The sequence below is a fragment of the Balaenoptera borealis genome, assembly GCF_965194805.1.
Source record: "Balaenoptera borealis genome assembly, chromosome: 3".
Classification (NCBI taxonomy): Eukaryota; Metazoa; Chordata; class Mammalia; order Artiodactyla; family Balaenopteridae; genus Balaenoptera; species Balaenoptera borealis.
This window is the reverse complement of record NC_138866.1, coordinates 14,931,245-14,949,980: the sequence shown is the minus strand read 5'-3', so window position 1 is coordinate 14,949,980 and position 18,736 is coordinate 14,931,245. Positions and strand designations below refer to the sequence as shown.

The window sequence follows — 18,736 nt, the reverse complement described above, 5'->3', positions numbered from 1 at the left end:
GAAGGACTGAAGGGTAGGTTGAAGATAATAACATGATGTTTGGGATGGGTTCCTGAAAAAGATGGATTCTGAACTGCTTTTCCCAGATGCAGAATGGTGTGAAACAGAGGGCAGGGTCTGTAAGCATGAAGGACATTAAAGTTCTGATCAGTTAAGAATAAAGAAGGATAACTGGTTAATTCATTGTAGTTTGCCCATTTGACAAAAGACAGTAGGAACAATCAATTCATAGAGAAGTGTTGTCCTTTTTCAAAGTTTTCTCTAAATCGTGAGAAGTGGTTAAAAGTTATAAGACATAAAGGAGAGAAATGCAAAATGGCCTTCCATGCAGCAACGTGACCTAGAGGGAGTGCTTGCTTTTACAGCTCATGCCGGCCATCCTGATTAGTTGCTTAATCTGATTACTGGTCTTTGTGTTCCATATGTCAGATTCATGGCTTTAAAAGCAGCCCCGATTTTAGCTCCAGTATAATTCAACAGTTCATAAAACATAGAGGCAGTTTTTTTTTTTTTTTTTTAAAGTTCATATACTTTTCTTAATGGGGTAGATTTCTGATAGATTTTTAAATTGTTAAAATCTGTGATTCTGGGAGTGGGAGGGTTAGCTGTTTATCAGAATGGGGGTAATTCACATTTTTCTTCCCACCCCCAATCTCTGCTTATAATGAGAGATGTTGCAGAGAGGAGGGGGTTATTACTGTCAATGGTTTGAAGGTGCAGAAAAGGCTGAAATTCAGCAACGTGAACTGCTCTGCAGAGTACAGAATCAAAAGAATGCCTGGTAATAAGTCTCCATGGCCCCAATGAGGAAATAAATAAGATAATCATACAGAAAGATGTTTATTTGGCTTGGATCACCAGATCATTGTCTCAACCAACTACTAACATACAGCTCACTGGGGACCCCTGCTTCTCTACCTTTCATCTTACCTGCCTGGTAAGTCGTAAGTGCGAGCCTGCGGGGCAGGACGAGACACAGAGAGCCTGAGGGCGTTTGCTGGTGAACAGAGCGCTCTGAGGCTGAGCTGCCGGGGTCAGTTTGGGCCACTGGAGGAATCTCCCTGCCCTTGGCCGACTAACAAGCATCCAGCGTTTACTTACTCTCCGTGGCTCTGTCTCCTTTAACTGGGTTCCTTTTCAAACGCTGTCTACAATCACCTCTGGTAAACTTTTTTACCTGTTTCTATATGGAACTTATCTTGTGTCTCTAACACTTTACCCTTCAATCCTGCCCGACTGTGCATCCAACTCATTAATTTTAATCTCCAAGGTGGACTGGCAAGAAAGAGCTTCTCTGTGTGACCTTGAGCAAATTACATGACATCTCTGAATTTGTTTCCTGATCTGTAAAATGGATAATAACACTTACCTGCCTCCCTGAAATGGTTGTTGTGGGACTCACATGAGATAATGGGGGGGTCATTTAGACACGTATACAAATAAATAGAAGAAAGAATAGAAGGGGTTATTTCTTCTGTCATCTCATTGCCTGTATCAGTGTATTTCTCTAAATATGGATGGTGGGATCTAGGAAATCTGTTCTTTTTCCAGCTCTTTCTTCTGCACACTGGCATTGAAAACCTCCAATTACTGTGTCTTCTTAGTTGCTGTTTTGTGTTCTGTTCAGCTGATTGCCAAGTATTCTCTAACTCCCACCCCCTAGGGCTCTCACTTTCTAGCTTAGTTTAGCCTTTTCCTCTCTTGTTGCTACTGTGTGTCATGCGAAAGAAATTGCTTATCCTTGCTTGGTGACCAGATGGTTTACACATTGCTTGCACACATAATATATTCTTAAAAAAATATTTCGGGTATTTTTTTTTGGATTTTAGAGCTGTAGAAAGCAAGGAAAGCAAGGATTTTTTTTTCTTTCCTTTTTCTGTTTCTTAGTAGCTTTCCCAGTAAAACATGCTGCAGATTGACTGTTCAGAGGCTGCTGACTGTAGACGTGAAAGTGTAGATCTTTTATAAATAAATTTGTTATAAATCTGTTTTTTTAACCAATGCATTTCTATTTAATTTTGGACAGAAAAAAACCCTGAGTTTATCAGCACCTGGCCCTGATATATATTACGTAGTCTATTTACAAAAATTTCTCGGAAGACATTGCAGTCAGAATTAATTTCTTATCTTTAGCCACTGATCCCATTATGTTTATAGGGAATAGAAGGGTTTATAGTATGTGGATTTTCCTCCTCCTCCTCAAGTGATTAAAGTCTGAATGCTTTAACCACCATGAACTTGTTTTTGAATATAAAAATAGCTTCCTTGGTATAGTTATAAAATTATTTTTAATTCCTGAAATACTGTGAATTCATTAAATATGTAAAGATCTCTTCTCTGTGCTCTAAATGAGGGAAGAGTAATTAGAATTTTCTGATCATAGAAAATTTAGCACTCTTCAGTGGATAGGGTGTTACCTTTACAGAACTTGTGAGGGCACTTTTGGGGAAAGATTAAAGTTCATGTTTGGGTTTTTATTGAATGAGTTTGAGTCCACCTACAAATACTTGGTTGGTCATTAAGACTTTTAATTTTAGGAACTGTATTATCCTAAAAATGTTTACTACCTTCTTAATGCTTTCCAGGAACCAGATCCAGAATTGCCAGTGTCTCAGGTAAAGGTTTAGCTGCAACCTTTAGTTTAGAGAATAGTTTAATTACTATTGCTTAGTTGTTGCTATAGATTAGAAAATTAGCTGCCTATCTACTTGTGCTGTTATAAAATTAGCTATATCTACCAGGTATTCTGTACCTTCTTATAGAACTATAAACTATTATATTTCCAATACTTTGTGTCTATGGATGTAAAACTAGGGCACTCTACTCATTAAGACTTGTAGCTTAAATAGAAATGACCAATATTGACCTAGAAGATGAGAAAAATAAAGGCGGAGGCAAGGGGAGTCAGAGGCTTAGAAAGGGAGCCAAGATGTCAGGAGTGTCTGAAAAGATTGTGATGGATTGGATCATACGTCTTGAGTAAAGAGTAGGCCGACTCTGCTTGGGAAGGTCTTGTTTTTAGAGAGAGGTGCCTGCCACTGTGAGGAAGAAGAGACTTGGCCAGACAGCCACATCTACCAAATGAACTTTGTTAGAAATGGGAGGTGGCCAGAGAGACCTGCTAACTGAATGAGACAGTAGATGAGTGGGAAGGGAACCCAGGAAGAGGAGGTCTGTTTAGGGGGCCTCCTGGCCAGTGAAGCTTTTAGCCCAAGAGGGTTTCCAGTAAGTCTGGGAATAAGGAGAAGGAGTGAGAGAGCTGTAAATCAGAGAACTTAAATATTGCCAGGGGTTTGCCCTGCCAAGCAAGAGTGAATTTTAAGTGTTTTTTAGATAAATAAACAATTTGAACCTCATGGGGTTTACATGCGTAATTATCAAACCTTTTAGAAGAAAGTAGTATACAAAATACTCTGATGGAGGCCTGTGTAGTTTCAAGCAAACATGGAAAATAGGTTAAAATGTAGTACTGTGTTCTTTAAAAGGATGACATTTGTCATTGGAATGTTCATAATCATGATTTCCAAATTGATAGAGGATGCAAAACTATTTTTTGTATAATACATGTACAAGTCATAAGAATCACCTAAGCTATAAATAGAGTAAGTAATGTGCCTTTTGTTTTCAGTAATTTTGGAAGATTTTGATTAAAGTTAAAATTAAATTAAAACATCAATAATTTGCATTGTTGGTATGGTTTGAAAACTTTCAATGGTATTTGAAAGTTTCAAACCAGCATAGGGACTTCATGAAGGACCTGTATTTGATATTTCCTACTCTGTTACTCTAGACTTAATTGGATAGTGATCTAAAAGAATCAGAAGGGAACAAGGCTGACTGGATTCTTTTGAGCTCACTATTCACACTTTTTGCCTTTCCTCTTTTGCAGGTTTTTATCACTTCAAAATAAATGAGGCTTTACAATAACAATTCAACATTTTGTGCCTAAATTTTCATTTTCATAGAGTAGGCAGAGTGTCAAATGTTACTGATTCTCATGATGTCTAAATCAGGTTAGACAGACTGTTCTTTTGGTAGCTTTATTCTAAGAATATCTTAGTAAAATTGTTTCTTACATGCCTTAAAAGGCCTTACATCGCCTTGCAGTCTGTATTAAGAGGAACAAAACAGCGTAAACCTGTTTTACTCAGTCAGTAGAGTTTTAACCGTTTCATTTGTCTATTTTTATCACTAAAATTGGATTAACCTCAGAAGGTAGTACAGGTAAGTCAGTATTTTCCTGATGTTAGCTGGTAGATAGTTGCCTCAAGAGTAATGTCCTATAGACTAACTCAGCAGGTAAATGAGATGGGATTATGTTTCGCAGATAAAAAAGGAAATAATTGATGTGATGATTACTCATTTAGATTGGGAGAATCTATGCTTTTCCCTTAAAAAAAAATTCCTAAGCATCTATTATTTTTATCGATTTTACAGGACTTCCAATACGTAGGTATTCAAATTTATCTACATAAACTGCATGACCCTGTCATTTATTAACAACTTAAGTATTTCTGATAAAAACCAATTTATAGTTTTATTCAGATTCAAGTGGCAGTGTAGGGTTACCAATTTGCTTTGTTATGCATTTTATTTTATTTTTTAAAATTTTTATTGGAGTATAGTTGATTTACAATATTGTATGCATTTTATTTTAATCACTGATTAGTTTTGAACTTAAAAAAAATTTAAACAGGCAAAGGAATTTAGGGCTGTAAAACATACTTGGCTTGCCTCCAAAATAAAATGTTTTCATTAAAATTCCAAGAATTGTTCCTGTTGCCCAGAGCAGTTCTTTGAATACAATCTGATGTTTAATCAAGCAGTGATACGTGATTTTCAAGGTCATTTTTTGTTAGGATAGAAGGAGGAAAGTCAGGAAAATTAATATTCTCAAATACTGATGAAATTTAAAATTAAGTAATGGTGCAAGTAGATCTTATTGCAGATTTTTAAATATCAGAAATTCACATCATTATTTCTACTTCTTAATAATGAGGTTTTAGAAACTGAAACAAATATAGATTTACCTTTTCGAAAAAGTGAATTCTTATGGAATAAAATTTTTTAAAAAAAGATCTTCCTATTTGGCTTCTGAAGCATATATTCATTTGGTTGGGAGGGAATAGTGGATTTACTTTCCTATGTTCTGCTTAGCCTGATGTAAAATAATTTGCACCTTCTTAATATTTGAGGGGTTAGTAGAAGGATAGGAGTCAAGAAGCATGATGGATTGGACTATGAGATAACAGAATGAGTATGGAAATAGTTTAAAAAATATGTGCATGGATAATTAATATCCAACTGTGTAAATGATACTGTAATAATAAAAACTTGACTTTTAGAGAGTCAATTTAACTAGGACTCCAAATCATACTCCTGAAGCTTTATTAGCTCCTCATCATGGCATACAGGTGGCCTACAGGATCCCTCATTGGCCTCTGCCTTTTTCTCCAGCTTCTTCTCAAGCAGCTTCTCCTCAGCTGAACCTGATTCTTCTACCACACTCTTGTTTCTCCAAATGAGCCCTCAAGCTGGCCTTCCTTTGCCCTATGCGCTCTACCTGGCGCGCGCTCTCCTGTCTTGGCCGTGGGGCAAACTCTCCTCCTTTACCTTTTCTTCCACCCCAAGGCAGCTGCGTGCCTTTCTTTGTCCTTCTATAGCATGTTCCAGGTTTTCGTTTTTACACTTTCCCCATAACACTGAAATTCTTATGAGCTAGAACTTGGGCTGTGACTTACTCACCTCTGTTCCCAGGACCCGGCATGCAGTAGGTGCTCCCTGGGAATATGGGAATGAACTAGTGAAGCCCACATCCTGCTTTACTGTGTGAACAGAAAATGCTGCAGTCCTTCCTCCTGTCCACCAGGGGTGCTGAGCAAAGAATATGCCCTTTTGAAAAATTAAAGCCATCAGATACTTGCAGGGCAATAGGAACTGTGAGGACTTAAGATAAATCAGGATTACTTATTGCCATCTTTAAAGTTAAATTAAACCATTAGTCCAAGCCAGTGACGAGTGATGACTTCCTTGACCCCTGAGAATGGCTGTATCGATCTGGTAACTTTCCTAATCTTTGGTGGCTCCCACAGTTAGAGGCAGTTCCAATTGGAACTGACTTTTTTAACAAACAAATTAGTTCTTTGGGTCCATATTCTGCTCATTCAATTGTGTTAAATTTACACATAACGTTTGAAATATTTTATTCTAAGTTATCTGATAAGAATCCAGTAAACCTCAACCAGAAAAGTACAAGACAAACCCCCAATAATCTAATCAAATGTAATTTCACTTGAGGAACCTAAATATATTGTGAAGACAGCCTTCTTTTTTTTTTTTTTTCCTGTGGTAGGCTGTCTCTTGTGATGACAAGCTCTGTGGACAGCTGATGTTATTATATATTTTTTTCATTTCAACATTTTTTTTAAATTTATTTTTTTATACAGCAGGTTCTTATTAGTTATCCATTTTATACACATTAGTTGTATGTATGTCAATCCCAATCTCCCAGTTCGTCCCACCACCACCCCCCCTCACCCCCACCCCCACTCCCCCCGCCACTTTCCCCTCATACGTTTGTTATCTACATCTGTGTCTCTATTTCTGCCCTGCACATTCAATCCCCTCCTGGCATCTGCTTCTGGGAGGACCTGGACTCACACAGGGGAGACAATACCTCATGGTGAGGACCAAAGGCAACAATGTAATTTCCTTTTGTTCCCATTAAAAGGAAAGCATGAAGACTTTTAAAAATTCTTTTCCTTTAAAAATTTTTAAAAATATACATTCCAATTACTTTAGCCCACAAAAGGATCTCTGCCTTCTAATTCTTGTAAAACCATTTTCCATGTAGCACATTTGTCACATATCATGCATTGCTTTGCCTTGTTATTTAATCCAGTAGGTGATATGTTCAGGAAAATTAGGATTCATGTTTTCATCTTCTCGCATTTCCTTCTCAGAACCTAGCCCAGTGCTACATAAGTAGGAGGTGCTCAATAAATACACGCTGATGATTCAGTGCATTTCGATATCCTTATGTGAGGACTCTCTGGTCCTCTTGCAGCCTCCATCTGTTCCTCCCTCGGTCCCTTGCCTTCATGCAGCATGCTTCACAGTCAGATTCCTAGTATGATGAGGCCTAACCCCTTTCCAGATTTCCCTTGCTACTGCTCCCCCTGTAGTACAGAGTCGGTCCTACACTGCTGCCTCAAGGGTTGCCTTCTCCCCAAGTCTGCCACAGGACACCAAGCTTTATTGCTCTCTGCTTCTATTGAAGCAGAAAGGTAAACTTTTCTGATAAAGCAGTTTTAAATATTTAACAAGGTATTGAACTGTGCACACCTTTACGTCTAATTTCGCAGGGTAAAGCAAAGCTGATAAGATATTTTCTAGGCTCCTTAATTACCTTTCCATTTTTTTCCCCACTTTCTAGCAGGTTTTCTACTGGCTAGATCACAAAGCAACCAAGATTGTGTTGATTAGTTATTGGGAAGTGGGAAAAATTGATCTTAGTTCAAGTCAACATTTTTGGAATATCTATTGTGTACACAAACCGTAGGTGTTATGGAAAATTCAAAAGTGAACAAGGTAAAAAAGCTTGTGTTCTGGGGGAAGGGAGGGCAAACATATGCCCAAATAATTATATATGGACATATATATATATATGCCCAAATATATATATATATTATATATATAATATTATAAATATAATAAATATATTATATATAAATATATTATATATATAATATATATATATGCCCAAATAACCATAATTGAATATGGTAAGTACATAATAATAGAAGTATAAAAGAAAGTGCTTTATAAGAAAGACAAGAGGGAAGTAGGTTCAGAGTTAAACTATCAGGGAAGTCTTCACGAAGGACTTGGCCCTGAAGGAGGAAGGCAGAAAGAACACATGGTTGTAGCTTTATTCATCTGTTTTCAAATTATTATTCTAATAAAATTTTCTATAAAGATCTTCTTTCACTTATAGAAAGGCATGTTAGAAGACTACTAGGTAATTACCACACTTTTGTTTACTAGGTAATTGATACATTATTGGTTGTTTCTTGATTAATAATGACCTTGCCTTCTTGTATTAGCTCCTGGACATAGCCCTTTAAGTTAGTATCATGCATTAAGTGTGGTAAACATGTTTGATAAAAAATTAGATAATAATAAAGGATGGCTGGCTTCTATAGGCTATACACTACTTCTAATGCAATTTAAGATATGCTTTATCTTATCTATGCTTTTTAGGCAGCCTGGATTTTAAAAGCACGAGCACTAACTGAAATGGTGTACGTAGATGAAATTGACATAGATCAGGAAGGAATTGCAGAAATGATACTGGATGAAAATGCTATTGCTCAGGTTCCACGTAAGTACTGGTTTTTCAGTTAAGTAAATGAAAAGCCATTAGGAGGAGGAATACTCTCTGTGTACTTTTTTATAATAAAAATAAGACATATACATGAAACACGTGTATGCATGAAAAAATATTACCTCTATTCTGCCTTATAGTACAAAGGCACAATTTAATTATATTATCTTAAACTTAAGGTGTGAGATTGATATATAACTATTTTTCAGTAGAAGCCATATTATGCATTTTAAAATATTTTATAAAAAGGCATTCTATCTGAACTGCTTATCTAATATATCAAAGATTGTTTATCTGAGAGTCTAAGCACAGGAAGCATCCAAACAACAGAAGTGTTCTAAAAAAATGATAATTTGAAAACATCACTTCACTGTAATAATTGAAGATGATTTGCTCTAATGCATGATGTGAGGTGATGGAGTGATTTGCTAGGCAGTGAATGTCCATCAGGATTGTCACAATGGCCTAGTCCCAGCTTGCAGGTGTGCTGCTGTGAATGGTATTGGATGATTACCATGACATATGGTATCTTGCTGGTAATTTGTTAGTTGTGACAGTTATCAGTCATTTATATATGTTTGGAAGGTAATAGCTGTTTAATGCTTCAGTGGAAATTGAGAAAAAACGTACATATGTTTCATGTTAAGATGTCTTTTTCCCCTATCATTTTGCTCTTTTGGAGTTAAAATATCTAAATTCTAGATATTGGGGGTAAATGATCTTTTATTGGGAGAAGAAGTTTGTATGAAAAATAAACTGTGAGTATGGAACTGTCATTTTGATGTGTTGGAGCTTTGGAGCCTGCCTGTCTTGAGTTTGAATGCTGGCTCTACTAACAGGTTGACCTGTTTACTTAAATCTCTAAGCCTTTGCTAAATGGTTAGTACTACCTACCTTACAGAATTAGTGTGGAGATTAAATGTAATAACAAAAGTAACATGATAGGTACTCAATAAATATTAATCTCAAACACATTTTTCTAGATACATTTCCTGTTACTAATGTCTTTTTCACCAGGCTAGCACATTTGTGAAAATTGCGTTAGTGGACAGTTCTTACAGATTAATAAATAATATACAAATTGAATTCGCCGTCTCATCTCATAGGTCCTGGAACATCTCTGAAACTCCCTGGAACTAATCAGACAGGAGGGCCTAGTCCAGCTGTCAGGTATGTTCAGTATACTCCTATTTCATTCCCTTTGCCACTAAATATTGACCAGGCTGCATGAGAATCTTCCTTTATTGATCTTCTTTGTATTTTAACAATTTACAATCTTCACAGGCCGATCACTCAAGCTGGAAGACCCATTACAGGTTTCCTTAGACCCAGCACACAAAGTGGAAGGCCAGGCACTATGGAACAGGCCATCAGAACACCCAGAACTGCCTACACAGCTCGCCCTATCACCAGCTCATCTGGAAGATTTGTCAGGCTGGGAACGGTAAATTCTGTCAGCTTTACCATAGCCTTGTATGACCAAAGTAATTTATGTTATGTTAATCATTTTTCACTATTTTTATAGTAGAGAATTATATGGAAGATTTTTGCAGGTGATTCTTTTTACTTGTGTTGGCTTTATAATTTTATGCACATTAAACTCAATTTGTGTTTCAAGAGAAAGTTTCAGATTTCTTGTTCTATCATTTTTCCCCATAGGCTTCCATGCTTACAAGTCCTGATGGACCTTTTATAAATTTATCTAGACTGAATTTAACAAAATATGCCCAGAAACCTAAACTGGCAAAGGTATGTACTTAAAATTATCTTATGTTATGAAGTACTGTTCAAACTGTTATCATAACATTGCAGGAAATGGATAAAAATTTGTGAAGAAAAGACCTTGTCTTGATTGAAATGGAAATGTTTAATTATTCTAATATCTAAAATTTCTCTTAGTATTGAGTTAAGGAAAGTCAATCAGAAATAAAGCATATATACCATTATAATAGGAAATTCTTTTTCTCCTAATAAAGAACAGCAATTTATAACAAAGAAAGCAGATGTGCAGCACCATCTTTGGGTAATGATGTTTAGGAGATCATCTGTATGTGTGTGTATTTTTCTTTTTCAGCTTTAACTGTTCTCAGAAAAATAATTTTCTATCCTTGTAGGATTTTAGAACTGTCAAAAAGAAGATAAAAAAAATGTTCTCTTTCTAATTAGTAATTAATCAGGCATCTCAATAAGGATTACTTGAGCCAGACAGCGGCAAGCCAACTACATTAGTAATTCTAACTATTAAATGCTCCTCTAAATTAAAGAGAAAGTGAGAGCAAGAGAAAAAGTGATAAGAGAGTGAGAAGGGAGAGGGAGAGAAAGGAGGACGTTCGTGACCTTTCCAGTACAGAAAAGTTTAGAGGTGAGCATGGAATAATTCAGAGCCAGGAGCAGTTAGCTTCTGGAAACTGGTGTAAGCCTAGCTCAGGTTTTTAGCTGTAGTCTCTATGAATTGTGTGCATGAGTGCTGAGCTCATTCCTATTATCAGTTCTACTGGCGTTTAACATATTTAGTAAATATTAAACACTCTAGGGAAAATGAAAAAGGACACTAGCCATACAGACTTGAAATTTAAATCAGGAAAAGGAACGCCAGTTGGCAAACAAGGAATCAGACTATAATAATGCCAATGATGTTTTTCTTAATTTCTTATTTGATAGCAACCCAGTCAACTTCATTTAGCAAAATCATAAAGTTTTACTTATTTGCCTTTCCTTTATGAGGAATATCTGATTCCTTATCTTTTTGGCCATTTATTTGAGGTGGCTGAATGGCTACTTAATACCATTGTTGTTTTCTAACCAGGGAGTGTAGTCAGTAGAGGCATTTCCCTCAAATTAGGATGCTTCCAGGACAGACCTGGTCTATGTTACTAGATTTAGACTGAACTAGATTTTGCACTTATTTAGTGTGTTGTAGAAATAATGCCAGGTTTCTCTGTCTTTGGTCCCCAACTTGCCTTGACTTATCAGGACTCATTTCTAATATTGGCATATTGCTTGGGGTGGCTGGTGACTCCTTGACACTGTCTTGGGTGTTATAACATCCTTTTCATGGCAGTGGTAACACCAACTGCTCTCATAACTTTTTTTTTTTTTTTAATAAGAGAACAAATGGAGGATTAGGAATAGTTTTCTAAAGAGGGCCTTATCCTGATTTCTTTTTCCTATTTTTGGTTGCCTTCAAGTCATCTCTGTTAATAACCTTGATATCTTTCAGGGGTGCTAGCCTCTTTGCAAGTATAAAATAATGGTATTATGGACAAATGTAGTACCACCAAGAGGTAGTCCGGTAAATGCTTATTTATCCAGATAGGTTGGGGGCAGTATTAGAATAATGATTCTCAGCCCTGGCTGCACATAGAGGCATCTGCACATTAAGGAAACACGCCCTACTTTACAGTTAAACTGTACTTTGTTTCAGAAAGAACTTCCAGATTTTCCCATGTCTAAAGTGTCATTATTAATATCATAATCACTGTATAATACATGCAGTTTTATGACAATCCTAAAGTTGGTCTTTTCATTTGTCTCTTTCTGATAAAACAGTATGTGTAATATGAAAAACATTGTTGAATTATTTGAGCTTTCCAGTTCGTATTCTGTGAAAACAGGAATCAGTTATAAGTAGCCTTATTTTAAAATGAATGGTTGTAACAAATGATGGATAGACCCTTTACTTATAAATCGCAGGCACTTTAGAGTACTTTGTTATTTTGGTTCAATCTAGCTGCTGTCAAAATGGCCTTTGAGTTTTGATATAACAGTAAAGTACCTTTGTTAAAATAAAATCTAATGTATTGTTTGCATGTTTTCTTCACAGGCTTTGTTTGAGTATATCTTTCATCATGAAAATGATGTTAAGACTGTAAGTTTTGAATTTGCACTGTTTTTTAATGTGATTTTTATGACTTTGGGGATTTAGATTCTGAAATGTTCTATTTCTTACCTTATAAACAGATGGAATTATGAAGATTGGAGAATTACTGATACTTTCAAATCCACTGTCAGTTCCAATAGGAAACTTTGTATAACTATAGAGGTCGGAAGGCTTGTGCCTGATTCATACATAGAGTAGTAGATCTCCATTAAAGGGCAAGATATAGATAATTGAGAATGCTGCGTAGTATGTTTGTGTAAAAGTTTATTTTTTATACTAATAGTTAGCATTGTTGATCCATTTTCTTCTTTGGTCCATATAGTGATTATAGGTTTACTAATACATGTATTTCTGGTGTCTTTGTAGTGTTCCCCATCTCCTCCCCTTTAACATTTTATGATAGAAATTTTCAAACATGTGCAAGTGGAGAGTATAATGAACCTGTATCAACCATCACCCAGCTTCAACAATAATCAATAATCAGTCATCTTGGTAGCCTTTCAACAGAGAATTTTAAGGTTGCATGCTCAGGACTTCTCCATTTGTGTCATTTTTCAACATGCTAATATGCAAATGAGCAGTAACTTCACAAATCTTGTCCAATCAAATGTAGTTAATTCTACAGTGTCTAATGATAGTATTTTCTGTCATTTTCTTATTCAAGGAAAAAACCTTATATATTAAGTATTCAGGAAGACAAAAGCATTTTTCTCAATTGTGTTTTCTGTATGTCAACCATTATGCTATGTGCTAGGAAAACTAATAAAAATATATTTGTTCCTGCCGCTACAAGCCATGTAATCTAGCTGAGGAAATAAAATTGACATAATGAAACAGTTAGAAAGGTAATTGCTGGAATGTGAAATTGTTACCGAAGATCAAGGGGAAAAATCAGGGGATAATATTAGTAAAAATCCATAAAATCAGTAGGATTTGGAAAGAGAGGGAAAAAATGTAAAAGAAGGGTAAAAACATGAGCAGGGTATGGAAAGAGAAATAAATAAACCATATTCTCAAAAATGGGGGTGTCAAAGAGACATTTTAGAGAAAAGTGACAGAACGTGATGCTAGATTTGGTATGGGAGACAAAGGAAAGACACAGCTCAAACTTGCCTCTTAAAGATGCTATAAGAATGACTATTTTACTAACAGAAATGGGATTATTAGGGAAGGAAGTCAGTTTGTAAAGAAGCTGAATAATTCACTTGAAGGCATTTTTAGTTTGAAATTGTGAAAGGCTATCCAAGTGGAGATGTCACTGCATGTATTGGAAGCTCTGGCACTAAAATGTAGGGGGGCCTGGGCCAGATACAGAGTATGGGAGTTATCAGTAATGAAGTGATAGTGGATGTGGTCACATTGAGAAAAGAGAAAACTAAGGTCAGGGCAACTGAGAAACCATGCACATTTCTGTAAATAAAAGTCAGTACATGCCATTTTCACTTAATATAAAGCTGGTCAGAGGGTTTCAGGGTGATATATAAAATCATGTAGTTACACTGTCATTAAAAAGAAACATTCAAATACCATCCCATTTTATAAATGAGTAAATATTTGTAATTACTAGAGTATCATAATGCTATATCCTGACTTTTTGAAGATTAATTCATTTTTTGAAGAGACATTTATTCTTTCATCCAACATATTTTGAGCCACTACAATGTGCCAGGCACTGTTCTAGGCCCTGAGATTACAGAGTGAAGCAAGCAGACAAAAATCTCTGCTCTTTTGGAGATTACGTTCCAGTTGGGCAAGGAATAGAGACAGTTAGCAAACTTAAAAATATATAAAATGTCATGCGATAAGCCGTATAAAAATAAAGCAGGGAAACCAGGTAAGAGAATAGATGACATGGGGGAAGATGTCATTTTATGTGGGCTGGGAGGTGGTCAGTGAAGTCCACTCTGAAAAGACATTTAAACAGAGACCTGTATGAAGGGAGACAAACCATATGGTTAGGTGGAGGAAGAGGACGTAGATCAGAGAGAACTTTAACTGCAAAGGCCCTGAATATTAGCATTCTTGGATTGTTTAAGGAACAGTGAGGAGGCCACTGTGGCTGGAGTGAGGTCTTTGAAGGGGAAGAGTTGCAGGCAATGGGTTCAGAGAGTTGACAGATCATATGCTGTTTATAGGTCATGGTGATGATGTCTTTATTCATCTTGAAGATGTTGTTCTGCATCTTGGCATTTACATAATTTTGTTGAGGAATGTTGTTTTTTCAGCTCCATTGAAAAAAATAGAATTTGTTCTATGGAAAACTGTATTTCTGCCTTTGAGTTCTTTTTTTTTTTTTTTTTTTTTGAAATTCACGTTCTTTTATTTATTTATTTATTTATTTATGACTGTGTTGAGTCTTCGTTTCTGTGCGAGGGCTTTCTCTAGTTGCGGCAAGTGGGGACCACTCTTCATCGCGGTGCGCGGGCCTCTCACCATCGCGGCCTCTCTTGTTGCGGAGCACAGGCTCCAGACGCACAGGCTCAGTAATTGTGGCTCACGGGCCCAGTCGCTCCGTGGCATGTGGGATCTTCCCAGACCAGGGCTCGAACCCGTGTCCCCTGCATTGGCAGCCAGATTCTCAACCACTGCGCCACCAGGGAAGCCCTGCCTTTGAGTTCTTAATAACTTCCTCCCTTCCTCTCCCTTCTTGGGGCAGTATTGGCAATATTGACAAACTGAAGGGGCATGTGGGTTGGTGATTCTGGAATCTTTATTTCCATATGCTCTTTAATTTCATCATGCTGAAGTTGTCGCAACTCTGACAATAGTGAAAGGATGACTTTTTTAAACTTTAGAGGTTGGAGCACTATTACTTAGGAAGGTCACTGGGACGCCCAGTTGGATGTATTCACAAACATGTTGTCGAGATCTGCCAAGGTTCCCTGTTCTTATGGACTTTTATAACCTTACGCCTTTTATTTATGACCTTCTAGGTCTTTATTAATATCTAGATATCGGATTGATTGACTTATTCAAAGATCCTTAAATATAAGTATATAGTAATTTATTTTAAAAAACCGGGGAAGACTTTAAAGAAATATAGCTCTCTGTAACCTCTTTAAAATTTTAAAATGTTAATAGCTTTTCATTATGAATCTTATTACTATGACAGTTTTGTTTGGTTCTTAAGTTATTTTCAACGTAAGTCAGAAGTAAAGAATAGAATTAATTCAGTCAACAAATAATTCTTGAGGGCCTCTTAACCGCACAGTGACATTGCAGAACAACAGAGATGTGTTAGGAAGTGGGTGCCTGTCCTCAGGGAATTGAGTCCATTTGAAATAGTCACAAGCGGTTTTGTCTAGTGCAGCCCCAGTCTTCAAATGAAGAGTGGTCATTAATATGTAATTTTTTTAACCATTTTTATTCTACATCAGTAATTCATATTAATTTCCTTAATTGGTTTAGACAAACATGTGGGTCCTCCATAGGAACCATATCTGAAAGCAAAATCAGCAGCCTGTAATCAGCACTAAGTCTAATCTTGGAAAAATTAGAATGTGTAAAAAAAATTTAGAATGACATATTTTTCTGAAAAATAGAAGGTCTGTTATATTAAACATGAAAGTGAATCTGATCTATTCGCTGGAACAGGTCTTTTAAAGGATTAAGTTAAAATGAATGTATTCAGATATTTACAGTTTACTCCTGAACTGAGCTGATTGAAATATGGTTTCCTCATATTTCCAGAGATAATGATAATTGAAATTATACTTTTTTTCTTCATTTTTCACTTCCATTTTTACCCCTTGCTTGGGGAAAAAAAGAAAAATAAGCATATGAACATAGTGTGTAGCGTGTTTTTAATTTCCATAGCTTTCAAGTAGAGGTGTTGATTTTTCAAGTCCATTAGAACCTCAGCATGGTGACACCATTCCTTTATAAATAGTTTGCATATTTAGAAGTCTCCCCTGGAGCGAGGGAAGATGAGGAACACAAGGAAAGTTATTTATTTTGCAGTAGGAGATTCAAGGAGCTCTTCTGGCATTCATTTCAGAAAAGAGTTAATATTAAGAAATGGGCAATAATATGGGATGCATTCTGAGATTATAGAACTGAAAATCTAAGAGTTACTTTAACTGAGCTGTTGGATATCGTCATGATGTTAACACTGACTAAAGAATAAAAGGTTTTCAACCTTAAGAGAAAGAATAACAAGTATTATTAAAAAATCAGAATTCTTTTTAAACTAATAACCTGGGTTTTTATTCACCAAATCTTTATAAGAGCTTCAGATTTCTGTGAGCTTTAAATTTGTGTAAAGATTGATTTGCTTTCCTCTCTGTCCAAATGGTTTCCACTTTTTTGGTATAGAATCCTAATTCCTAATGAGATGTCTCTTGTCTGATCTTAAATAATCACTAGAAGGAACAAACTAGAAGACGTTAGAGAGAAAGGGATAAACGCATGTAAAATACAAAAGCAGTTAAGAAGATCTTTTTCAGTCTGCAGCGAAGGAAAGTCTGACCTTTAGAATTACTGGCATGTAAGGTAATGTCAGAATAATGGAATGATGGTTGTTAAAAGACGGCAGTTACCCAAGTACCCCAGCTCCTTTCACTCTTCTTCATGACCCTGTTTTCAAACCTTCTTCTATCTGCATACTTGATCTTTCTCTATTTCTCTACACCTGTCTTTAAAGTGGGGCCTGCAGTTGGGCCTGCCTTACGTGGTAAAGGCTTGACTCCCACTGGGTTTGGAGGCATTTTGGTTGGGAGAGGGTAAAAACTTATGGATTTTTAAATACCAGTTTTGTACCTTGTATATTAAAATTGTTTTCAAATAGACTGTACATCTGCTTCCCTTTGATCACTGTTTATTTCTCATCTGCTGTCAGTCCTCTGGTCTGGAACTGATTATTTAGGGAAGATTGGTGGGGCCATCTGGAGACATGAGCAACTTGAGTTTCTGTCTGATTTCTAATACATGTTTTGATTGATGCTAATTATATGGTTTATTCCATTATTTATTGTTTCTGTTTATTGTTAGAAAAGAAAATCCTAATCTAAAATGAATTGTTTTTCAAAGGCTTTGGATTTGGCTGCCCTTTCCACAGAGCATTCTCAGTACAAGGACTGGTGGTGGAAAGTGCAGATTGGAAAATGTTACTACAGGTAAAATTTTGATTATTTGGAAAAGGCTTAGAAGCAGCAACATATTTTAGAGTCTCAAATCTGGTAACCTTTTCTGGGGGATAGATTTCCTCATGAAGAAATGAGAACTGTGTCTTTGGCTTACGTGAGGAAGCATTTACTTAGCAATCACATGATGGCACTAAGAACTGACACCTTTAGAATAGTAAAATTTTAGAGCTGGGAAGGGGAAACTTTGAGACCATCACGTCCAACACTCCTTTTCAGATGAGGAAGCTGAGGCCAGAGAGAGGTTGTGATTTGCATCAGGAACTAGTCAGTAACAGACCTGGGACTAGAATCGAGTCTGTTGGTTCTCACTCCACTCCTCTTGGCTCTCAAGTCTTTCCTCCCTCCCTCCCTCCCTCCCTCCCTCCTTCCTTCCTTCTTAATTTTTATTGGAGTATAGTTGATTTACAATGTTGTGTTAGTTTGAAGTGTGCAGCAAAGTGAATCAGTTATACATACACATATATCCACTTTTTTTTTTTTTAGATTCTTTCCCCATCAAGTTTTTATTTCTACTGATGCCTCACATCTGTAAAGTGCTTTATAGTTGAGATAGCTTGTCCACACATTACATTATCTCACTTAAATCTTATGGCACTTTGGATATAGTTGCTATTATTAACCCTTTGTCCAGATGAGAGAAATTGAGCCTCAGAAAGATAAAGTGACTTTCCCAAATTCATGTAGCTAATATGTGGCAGAACGAGAATTTGAGCTCAGCTTTCTGATGCCAGTTCTTTTACTATTTGCACAATCCCATGGTGTTTCTCTAGGATCTAAATAGTCTTACACTAATTCACTTAATGTTTAAACACATTTTTAAGCAAATTAATTGAGAGATTAAAAAACATTGTAATAATTCATGAATATTATATAGCAACTGGTAAATAGGATCTGAAATGATTGCTTGATATTGAAATGCACTTGGAGCATTTGAAAAATAGAGACAAATGAACAATTATATTTTATAAAGATAAATATGTCTTTTATTATTCAAAAACAAGGTAGACTAGGTACTGTGAGCATCCTTCGATGGTTATTAACTTTAGTTATTAGTTAAACACTGTGAGGAAAAGGAAATATATAAATAGAATAAAAAGGATGCTTATTCTTCTACTATTGAAATTAAGACTATTTTCCATTTAGACATTTCACATAGAACTCTGAAGTATTTTTTCCTACTGTTAGATTGAGGAAGTATTTTCTGCTAAAAAGTAATTTTGGACCATTATAACATTAAACTCTTATGAATATAATTTCTGAAGACAAGCTTGAAATCTTGAGCTTCTAAGCAAAACTCTCAGAAATCTATAATAATGAAAGAAAAGC

General features: G+C 36.0%; 1 protein-coding gene across 3 annotated transcripts in view; it reads left to right on the top strand.

The window, feature by feature from the left end:
• The window catches only part of TTC8 (tetratricopeptide repeat domain 8), a 48,385-nt gene that overhangs the window by 4,980 nt on the left and 24,669 nt on the right, over positions 1-18,736 (top strand). For 2 of the 3 annotated variants that reach the window (XM_082383715.1, XM_082383716.1), the window contains exons 2-7: positions 8,263-8,383; positions 9,493-9,556; positions 9,671-9,830; positions 10,046-10,135; positions 12,210-12,254; positions 17,295-17,380. In XM_082383715.1, the coding sequence (XP_082239841.1) occupies positions 8,263-8,383; positions 9,493-9,556; positions 9,671-9,830; positions 10,046-10,135; positions 12,210-12,254; positions 17,295-17,380 (566 nt within the window). Of the gene's footprint in view, positions 1-8,262; positions 8,384-9,492; positions 9,557-9,670; positions 9,831-10,045; positions 10,136-12,209; positions 12,255-14,421; positions 14,530-17,294; positions 17,381-18,736 lie in introns of all 3 variants that reach the window. The other variant, XM_082383717.1, reaches the window with a different exon arrangement.